This window comes from Hippoglossus stenolepis, chromosome 3, assembly GCF_022539355.2.
Source record: "Hippoglossus stenolepis isolate QCI-W04-F060 chromosome 3, HSTE1.2, whole genome shotgun sequence".
Lineage (NCBI taxonomy): Eukaryota > Metazoa > Chordata > Actinopteri > Pleuronectiformes > Pleuronectidae > Hippoglossus > Hippoglossus stenolepis.
The window spans coordinates 14321351-14332465 of record NC_061485.1 but is presented as its reverse complement, the minus strand read 5'-3'; the positions used below and the strand labels follow the sequence as shown (position 1 = coordinate 14332465).

Here is an 11115-nt window from a genome sequence, read left to right as displayed (position 1 = left end):
TAAAACTGAAGTGAGATCTTGAATTGTAACCACTGTGGTTGTCCTCTGACCTTTCATCTCTCACCATCATCATTGTATATATACCTCAAAACTCTGCTAAGTTAGCATCGTCATTGTGAGCAGTCGACATTACCATTTACTTTGCACAAATCATCAAGCAAAAGTGCAATTTCACAGAGCTGGTAGCATATCTGTGTTTTATCGTCTTACAGTATATGTAGCATTTCAGCATATATATCATTTTAAAACCCATCAGAACAAGGCAAAGAAAAAAATCTGCTCAGCTAAAATTGTGTTTTCATAGAAAATCCCCTAAACAACAAGTTACATTTATTCATGAGAACTCGCCTTAACTTATAAAGAAAATGGAGAATATTCCCTGAACACGGATGTTGTGAAATGAAGGAGCAATGAGAGAAATAAACAACTTCTTATGATTCGTAATGCTGTTTACACGAGGTAAAGGTCGGCCTCATCCACAGTTCAGCTCCCTCTGGATTTGTCGTCCAATTAACAGTGTATGGCTCTCCGAGGGGGACTGGCAGGAAGACTGAGCAGTCAGTAATTAGTCTTCTCTCTCCGCAGGACATGACAGCAGTATTAGCACATGGGGCCGTCAGAGAGGCGACTAAAAGCAGAACCCACATCCTTCCTCCCAGAGGGGGCAGGGATAGGTGCAGTCATCCTGTCGGGTCAGCTGTCGAGCATCTGAGCGCCTGGGTGCAGAAACACACACTGTTGGTGCTGTAAAAGATTTTTGTGCGAGAAAAGATCCCTCTTCCACTATTTCGGGAAAGCTTGACATGACAGCAACGCGCCTTCACTGGAACACTGCAGCCAAGTCTTTCTGCATTGAGGGCAGTCATTTATTGGCATGTTATTTATTAGGAAATAAAAAAGCCTCGACAGTCGCTCCCTCAGACGCTGTCTCCCTTGCTCAGAGGTCAGGATCAGATGCAGGGACAGAATGTAGACAGGGTGAGGTGGGGATACGAGTGTCAGTCAAAGACACCTATGGTGGGGGGTGGGCCCATGCAGGGACAGTTAACCTGATTCCTGCAGTCACCCCACACACCCTGCTGTCATCTCCAGGATGACTATTATTATCATAATACAGTGCACAAAGTTACAGCTCATATATTGACATGTTGCAATTAGTGGATTGAGTTGTGCCTCTTATACTTGTGAGCTATTAATCTCTTATCAGTTCTGTGGTTTTCATGCTTTTATGGACTTGAACTGTTAATATCCCCTGATGCTGCAGTGTATGATGAATTGGTGATTGGAGCCACAACTTCCTGTAACTTTCACATGATTCTTGTTTAAGTGGAAATTAATTGTAGTCTGTCCAACATTACTGTTCAATGATCACAGTATTGTTTATTTTTGATTGTATCTACAAACTAGAGTGGCACTCAGAGAACACAAACCGCCGCCAAAGCCCAACGGTCCCCCGACAAGACTTCATTTAAATTCACTAGATCCAGATTTTTATTTGGATCTGCATCAAGTTGCTCAAACTCAATAAATATCAGTCCCTTTAATGTGCATGATTTTATTATTTTTTTTATCATCAAGAGCCGTTCATTATCTGCAGTCAACGTTACTGTTGAAAAAACTCCTGGATCAACCCCCTGATCTGGATCCGCACAAAAGCTTAATGGGTTATTCCGTGACCCATACCCCACCCTTCCACCAAGTTTTGTATCAATCTGTCTGCAAGTTTTTGCATAATCGTACTAACAGACAGAAAGACAAATGCAAATTAACTTTAGTTGAGGTCATAACCTGAAAATTTAAAGCTGTAAAAGTCTCATGTTTGTCATAGACAGTTCCTGTTGATTAAAGTCTGTTGTTGGTGATGGAGATTTCTTCTATTATTGTCATCATATGTAAATATTTTATCTTTAACAATCCAATCTGGGAAGTTTTCTGTTGTTTGACCGACAATGACTTAAGTTATCAGGGTGCAGAGCTGGTTGTAAAGCCCCATGCGTGACTTATTTAAAAATAAAACACATATGTGACTTCTTATCTCTGTAAATTATGTAAATCTCTTTAAATGATTTAACCCAAACTATATTTACGGTGCACATCCCTTTCCTTATTTAGACCAGGTGCAGGGTAATCAGCACCCACACGCTCCAAACACCAAACAGCCTATGCTGTGTCCCAAATCCACTAATGGGAACAATGTGTGCAACATCAGATGTGATGTAGACCAATCTCACTGCAATTAAATTTACCAAGGATAATTATAATGAGTGTCTTATGATTTTATTTTTTGTTGTCCTTTCTGGAGGTCTCTCACAACCACTCAATTTAATTTGTATTTTCCCATTTGAGTGCAGCTTCTTTTATTTGTGCTTTTGCGTCCCGGTAGAATGGTTTTCATCGAAAGCAAACTCAAAATGGATGCATGCTGTCTACTTTATACTGTTTTACTACGTATACTCTACTCTGTGACTTTTCCACTGTGATCACGTTATTCATTTGTTAATAGAATTAATGCACAGGTACGCCAACTGCATTCTAGTGGTGCGAATTACATCAAATTCACCAAACCAACCAAAAGGTCCATTGCAAGCTGGATAAGTAGAACAGAAAGTTTTAAGGAAACTCATATTTTATTGACCTCTGTGACTTTCAAATAACGATCATTAATAGTCACTTAAAACAAGGGCCCTAACAAAGGGCCCTGTTGATCCCTTGGGCCCCTGGGCCTGTGCTGAACCTCATAGGCATCTATCTTTCCTCAGAGGCTTTTGAAATGTGAGCAGGGGCACCAACTTCAAGCAGATATCAATCCGCAAAGATAAGAAAAGGGAACTACTGGATTGTTCTTTAACAAAATAACATTCTAGATATAATTATACATTATATTAGAACTATCACCTTATGCATTTTGTTGTTGTTTTGGATATTGCTTAATATGAATAAAGCTGCTGTTTTGTGTAAGACTCTTTGTCCCTGTGCTGCTGCCTTCTTGGGATTAGGGAGACTGGGGGCCTTTTACATGTCATGTCCAGGTTTCCCCAAAAGAGTTGTATTTCATAAGCTTATCATTTTCAAATTATGAGCAACATGATTAAATATCCAAACCCAGGTGAAACATGGGACCTGTAGAGCCCCTGTGTGTTGGGGCCTGGGTGGTGATGCAGCCTTGGGGGAAGAGAAGTTGTTGTTTAACAGTTTCTTAATTTAGCTGCGTTCAACCCATGTTTTTAGCCTAAATGCCGTCTGTTATCCTCCTGCAGAGCTGCATTCATGCGTGGATCACAGCGGACATTTAGGCTAATACCTGGTGTAAATTACCTTATTTCGAGTTCGAATTTGAACATTTGGCTTACGAACACTTGGATGACACCACTGGAACAGTATGGAGGCATTTGTGTTTTTTTCTGTTGTTTTTTTAACGTTTGAAGAATCGTTCACCATTTACTTCAATTTAATTAGATTTGGCTGCAACGCTTTTTACCCCTGAAACTCCCAAAGTATCTTGTGGACTCGAACCCTTCACCCACCCCTCCATCGGCAGAGTGGTGAGCAGTTAATGAGTGCATTTTAATTTTTGGGTGAACTATCCCTTTAATTAAAAATTCAAATGTATGCGGATGACAAATCCCACGTGGCTCTGCAGAGATAAATAAAAACCAAACTAGATTCTTCTGCTGCTCCTCTGTTGCCTGGCGAGCGTGAGCGCGCCTGGAATCATCCGCGGGCTGCTGGTGAAGAGAGAGAGAGAGAGAGAGAGAGAGAGAGAGAGAGAGAGAGAGAGAGAGAGCTGTCGGGGACGCGCCGGCCTGTGAGCTGGTGTTGTGGTGTACTTGGTGTTGTGGTGTTCTTGGTGCATGTGGGAGCAGGAGCAGAGACTCCGCAGTGTCTTGGCAGCTGCATTCGAGCATCTCCCACCGTCCGCGATGCCTCCCATGCCTGAATCCTCCTCTTCATCCTCCTCCTCCTCCTCTTCTTCCTCCTCCTCCTCCGCGTCCACTTGACAAAAGACAAGCGACATGAACTCGAGAGGAAACTGAGCCCGAACCTTCAACAGCACCACCCTCCCTCCGCAGCTCCCCCCGGTGACAGCCTCATCCACGCATCGGAAGAAAGACAACAAAAAAAACAAAAAAAAAAACACCCGCAACGAGATTTTTCTTTAATGGAAAATGGCGATAGGCACAAGGTGTTGCAGCATCGCCTGCTTGGTATCTGTCCACATCCTCCTGGCGGGATTCAGCGCATCGTGGCCTGGAGCGGAGGCTCTCACGTTCCCACAGCAGTACACGTAAGTAACCGTCCCCCTGGTTGGAAACGTGTAGTGACAGGATGTGGATGGGAGACAACTTCGGGCTCGTCCACACTGAGACACTTCAGACCCCCTCCCCTTCCACCCCCTGCTTTATTCTCTCTGTTATATAATTTGACAGTGTTGGCGATTGCATCGATGTAAAGGCAGGGTGTTAAAAGCTGTGCGAGGTGTTGTCCACACTGGGACTGCATGATATATGTATGCATGCATATATCTTCAGATCATTGCAGGGATAAATGAGAAATCGCATGTTATTGCTTCAGTCAACCAGAACACCTAGTTCATGTTTAGTTGCCAAGTTTGAATTAATAGCAGATACGATTACTCATATTCCATGTAAGTTCATTTCTAATTTCCGGTAATTAATTTCCAGTATAATTTAGATCTGGTGGATATCCGCCTGCACTTAATTTAAGATTACACCCCTTGTTGCCTTTGATGTTAGATCATTAGTTTGAAAAAGAATGTGGTTGATGCTAAGCTGGGATGTGAAGTGAGACTTTGACTAAATTAATTCCAGTTAAGTTATAGCTGAGGTTGTCTATAGCTTTAAATAGTCCTGAGCACCATCAAAACATCAAGGTACCATTTGCTGTTCTCATGCAGCAGGCAACAACATCTTTCCACGCAGGCTTTCAAGTGAATAGTGAAAATACTTCTTTAATTTTTGTGAAAGGCAGATTTGACGATAATCCTATCTTAAGCTAGCAACCTTTAGAGTCCACCGACAATACTGTAGCAGCTCTCAACTGTAGAAGCACTGCATGCTCAGTGTTACATGGAGGAATGAAGGTGTGGTTCCTGTTCCTGCTCAGTTCCTGCAATGGAATGAACAGTTTCTCTTTCTTTTTTCTAAATTAATCATGTTCTTGGTTCTTCATTCTTAACCTTTAACCCGCTGCTGTTAAGTACAGCTGATGCTTAACTTGAGACCACAGTCATCTGGGCCCACCTCCAGGCTCTGCAATCAGGCTGCTCTGGAGGGAGAAACATGGCCAGATGGTCCACTCATCTTCAGGGCACACAGCGGGGGGATTTCTGGCCAATCGCAACGGCGGATCCGAGCTGTATTTACCAATTAGGAATGGGGGTCTATAAATCTGGGCGGCGTATATGTGCGTGTGTATGTGTGAATTTTATGATGAATTGGGTTATTTCAAGTAGGGTATAGCTTCTGCGTTCTCCTCCTCCTCCTCCTCCTCCTCCTCCTCCTCCTTCGTCTCTCCCCCGATTTTTCTGCTGAGTGCTCTGAAACAACTACATAGCCCTCTGCCCTAGGTCTCTTCATGTAAGATAAATGAAGCAGAATCACTACGCTGAAGAACAGCATCTCATTCCAATTAAGAATTAATACTGCAGCAGTGAGGATTTATTCCCCCTCTCCCTCTCTCTCTCTTCACCCTTTTCACTCCCACCCTTTCTGTCTTGACTCTGTCTGTCTCCGTCTGCAATTAGATAGATAGATAGATAGATAGATAGATAGATAGATAGATAGATAGATAGATAGATAGATAGATAGATAGATCCAGTGGTTTTAAAAGTGTTGGACCATCAGTAGAAAAATGTGAAATGGGCATTAAGCTGGATGAATTGGACTCCTATGGGAACAATAAACATACAAGAGTGTTCTGATGCTTGAAAGACGTTTAGTATTAGCATTTACAGTATTCTACAAAAAATATTTTATTAAATGCAGCATGGGTGGAGGTCGATCAGAGAAAGTAAGAACAACGGGTGATGCTCACCATCATGCAGAATGCAGATCAGTTGAATCTAAAATCTGAGCCTGTCGCGCTCTCAAGTTCAATTTCTGTGTAGCAGGAGATGCTGTAAGTGAATTTAATTCAACACCTGGTTAACACACACATGCTGAGTCCAGCACATCTGTTTGTGTTGTGGACTGTTGCCAGCTATTTAGTAAAAACACTAAGGGCCCTTTGTAACACCCAGTGCAAAGTGGCACCAAGCGTGACCTTTGCTTGTTTCAGAATGACATAGTCATACTTTTTCCATCAAGCACCTATTGTGTAAAAAGCAATAGCACCCATCTGTATCAAGATAGACATGACGACCTTCATAGGCAGGTGCACAACGAGTGTACAGTCTGCTTTTTGCACAAATAGGTGTTCTGCTTGTGTGCAAAGTGAAACATTTTGTTTGCAGAAGCAAAACCACCCTTGTAATAGCAATCCATCAAGTGCAGCTGGCCTTCAAAGGGAATGCAAGATGGTACCCTGATTGGTTTATTGCCCAAAATTCATTGAAAGATATAAGCCTAGGACTCACATACGTAAACATTGAAGTGGCGAGGAGGTAGAAATGTTAGCTTCCTGTGGTAAAGCATGGCTTCACATGGAGTTCAACTTTGGTTGTCTTTGGCCAGCACTGTCTCAACTGATCCACCACACAACAACGTTTGTGTGGTCGACCCCTCTTGGCTGTCTTTAACCATAGTTTTGAAAGTGAGCCAAGATGGAGGAGACCCTGATAATAGCTGTGTCGCCCCAGCCGGTACTTTATGATGTCTGAACTGGCAAACTGCTCGTCCAAGAACCACTACCTAATCACAACCTCAAACGGACTAAGACAACACAACTGATTTCCGTGTGCGTCACAATGCTAACACGTTTATGTTAAGCAGGTAAAATGTTTACCATGTTAACCATGTTAGTTTAGTGCTAACATTTACCAGTTAGCACTTCATATAAAGTACAACTTGTAGCACAAAAAGTACTTAGGACTAAATAGTCTTACCAATTCATCCTGGGAGAGACATGAATGTATGCGGGTCAATGACGTATAAGGATTTTCAACAGGCCAATTTTAAAATACAAAAAAAAAGAATATCTATTGTAATTATTCAAACATTAGGAATGTTGTGTACACATAAAATCATATACAAATTTCAAATTATTTGATTTTAGTGTTTTTTCATCTAGATGAATTGTCCGTGGCCTTAAAAAATGTCATGTGGTGCGACCGTAATTTATCTTAAAATGAATTAATTTCCTTAATATGCTTACATTTTTTTTTACAATTTCTCAATAATATAAAGTCATTAGTAACAAAAATCACTAGTCACTAAATAAAGTACTTTATGTATATAAATCATTAATTGAATTTAAAAAAGCCCCAAAACTCCCGATCTAGGACATATATCTATCATGTAAAACACTCTGCAATGGTCGCACCACATTTGGTCGCACCACATGATGTTTTTCTAGTTCAGTCAAAATTTACAGCCACAGAATTGGCCACCTAAAGAAAACAAACTAGGTCAGCACAAAAGGTCACTATGAAATTTATAATCAAAATATATATTTTTAGAAATAACTATAATAGTTTTTTTGAGGTCATACCACACGATATCCAAATGTGGCAACTACATACCAGCTGTGAAAAAGGTAATTTTTTTCCAAATTTGAGAGAGAGTTACAAACCTGTTGCTGCTTCCATGGGTCATTGGCAAAATGGTTTATGATGCAACTTCCTGTCTTTGAATGGATTTCAACATCAAAGTCCCAAATTGGTCCTTTCTTGGTGGTCGCACCACATGATATTTCATAAAATGGACATCATCGGACAAAGTTTGTTTGTATACTATGATGGAAATATAAATGCAAATGCTTTGCAATTTTGTACAGGATTACAAAAGACTTTGGAAATCATGCCAAATATGGCAGAAAATAAATTTGAATAGATTTTGAGTAATTTCAAAGAAGTTTTCACAACAGCAGTCATGGCCGGACGTTGCACCACATGATATTTTGACAGAAACATTTAAATAACTAATGGTTTTTGAAAATTTAAAGTGTGTAAATATACGGGACAGGTACTACATATATATGGTATTTCTTTATGTATTTAAACCTTTTTTTAACAGAAGAAAATGCAGTCGGACAGAAAATATAGGTGTCACGTCAATGACCCATGCAACAATTCTTGAAATTCTTCCCACAGTTTTCATTTAAAACCTCTTTAAAGGAAAAATCCAAGGGATCACCACAATAAAATTTTTCTTCTGAGGACCCTGAATGGCCGCCCCAAAACTTCGTGGCAATCCGTCCAGTAGCTGTTGAAATATTCTAGTGTGTACCAAGGACCATCACTCTCCCTAACCATGCCACTTACTTAGTTTTAGGAGGATGTTGTGGAAACATGCATATGTAGATAGATAGATACATACATAGAGAGACATAACACACACACATTTATCCAAATGCATAAAGCTGTATATGTCTCCTCTATCTGCCTCTTATACTCCACCTAGCGCTCTGCTGCTCCACCTCTCGCTCTTGCTGCTGCAAGTAAATATGGGTCACATCATGTAGAGCTTCTCTCACTCTCGTCCCAGGAGTGTATGAGTAGAGCGGGTAACAGTGAGGAAGTAACCTGTGTTATTCAGCCACTGCATCGCACCGCAATGATACAGAGTTCTCAGATGTCCCACAGGGCTGGAGAGGCGAGCGGATGAAGCGCAGAGTTCACTTAAAGCCATCGCACTTACATGGCTAAAAGCATTATGTCTCCTGTAAACTGTTTTGAATGAAGACAATGGTAATAGACGAAGAGAAAGACATGGAGTCCATTGCATTTATCTTTTTGGTCGCCATATTGACAGCTGCTGCTCTTTTTCAGAGAATCCTTCACTGTTGCTGCTTCAAGCTGAAAATAATTTCACTTTTCCATAGCGCTGTGCCTGTTGAAGACACTTTGTCAAGCATCACATCCTGAACGAGCATTTAGAGTGATCGTCTTGAGGTGTTTATCTTAGTGGTTGTTTCTTTCCAGAAATCCAGAAATAAATGTCCTCTTGAAAAAAAGGAGTGTGACAAGTCTAGCACTGTACTAAAGGCTTTTTATTCATCATTAGATCTGAGAGTATTTAACTTCACATGCTTCAGCTCACAGTAGCAGCATCAACAGAGGAGAAGAAAGCTTGGCTCTTTCCAAAAAAGGTTTTGTCTTGTCTGTGGATGTGGACAGTTGAGTGGGGATTTGTGGCTTGTCCGATAAACAAGCCAGACAAGACTTTAATCTGTGATGTTGCCTCGTAACTCTGCCGGGAGCTGTTTGACTGATGATGGATCGACTCTCTCGGCACTTACAAGATCCTTGGCGATTTTCAGCGAATTAAGATTTATTTCCTCGCTCGCACTGATTTCGTTAAAAAGGTCAACTAGATGTTTCACCTCTAAAACGTCGTCTTTGAGTAATTCGGTCAGACTGAACTGCAGGATTGCATGTTCAGCCAATGAATGGAGGTTGATGCAGTGAAGGGATTCAGGTGAACAGGGGGAGTTATGAATCTTAAGTGATCCTCAGGGTGTCTTGAGGATAAGGTGAGCACACAAGGAGTCTGTACAATAAACACTGTGGTATTTATTATAATCTCTATTGATTGGTTTGCACCTTAAGCTCTTCTTCTCCTTTTGGCTTCAACATGGCGTTATCCAAATATGGGAGAAATGAGTTGTGATAATGCAGAATGCTGCTTGTGTTTAGGATTGTGTGCTGCTTTAATATTGCAGATTGGGACATTTTGATTATTTTCTTGATACTGGCAAGAAAACAGTTGGCCTCCCAAGATAAGAGTTACTTCATGTTCTAAATGCGCAGATATATATACTTACAGCCCAATGTTATAGTGGCAAAGAATGCAGTAGCCCATAATTGGTGTGTGCTCTGGGAGGGCTTTCGCTGCAGGAACCACATCTGATGGTACAGTGTTGGTGGATGAGATTTATGTTGTTTGATTTGACTTCTCACAAAGAGATTAGCAGGAGCACTGATCCTATTGGAATCTCATTAGTTGAATATCCGCATGCAACACGACCACAGTGTTTGACGAAACCCACTCTGGGGATTTTCTCCAACTTTCTCTCTCTCTCTCTCATCTCAATTTGCACAACATAAACAAAATGAGTAGAATGAGAAGCAGGCAAGGATGGATAAAACTGAACGACGTCCAATCATCCATCTTGCGGTCCACAGTAGCTGGGTGAAGACTAGGCTACATTAGCATTTTTCTGTGCTCCACTGGAAAATAGAGAGATTGAAAGTTGAGTTTTATTCTAATTATCCAAGACGGTGTTAAATATCATGCAAATATTTCTCCCACAGCGACAAAAAATAACCTGACCTTGAATTGGGGTCATAAACAAGCCAGCCTCCCATTCGCGCCCCACGGAGCATGTGCACATTTAAAGCCAGCTCTCATTTAAAGCTCAGTTCTGCAGATGTGTGATGAGTCCACTAGGGTTTGGCCGTAATGTGGCTGTAATTAGAGGGTATGAAATCTTCAAAGCCAGTTGTGGGTGGATTAAATCGGGGGTCAAAGTCACACCTTTAGGTTCACAACTGAAAACACACCGAAACAGAAACAACCTTTAACCGGTAGCTCATTTTATGAAGAGTGGCTTAACAACGCAAGGTCGTCATATAAGCTCGGAGGATTATTCCTCCGGTTTCTATCAGACAGACTGTTGCTGCTTTTTTCTACATATATTTAACCATCTTTAACATTGTCAGCTTTAAGAGTTAATGCCTGGAGATGATTTAATTGTCTATACCTCTTCCTCTCCTGTTATCGCTCCTCTTACCATTCTCATCACAGGGGATGGTTTGTTTATTCTGGCTCGTTCATTGCTCTGTTGTGGAGGCCATTGGAGGAATTCCAATTGCACCAAGTGATCACGGCCGTCAAAGTAGATTTTAAAAGCTGTTTACACACGTAATTATGATATAGCAGAGTGGTTATTTTTCTTTGCTTTGGAGGTATTCTCTCGCAGAATTATGATGTCGAG

At 41.2% G+C, this 11115-nt stretch overlaps 1 protein-coding gene across 2 annotated transcripts in view; it reads left to right on the top strand.

Annotated features, from left to right (window-relative positions):
* Positions 1–3777: 3777 nt before the first annotated feature.
* Positions 3778–11115, top strand: part of LOC118105519 (voltage-dependent calcium channel subunit alpha-2/delta-2) — a 34650-nt gene continuing 27312 nt past the window's right edge. For both annotated transcript variants that reach the window (XM_035153387.2, XM_035153386.2), the window contains exon 1: positions 3778–4285. In XM_035153387.2, the coding sequence (XP_035009278.1) occupies positions 4167–4285 (119 nt within the window). In that variant the 5' untranslated portion in view covers positions 3778–4166. The remainder of the gene's footprint in view (positions 4286–11115) is intronic.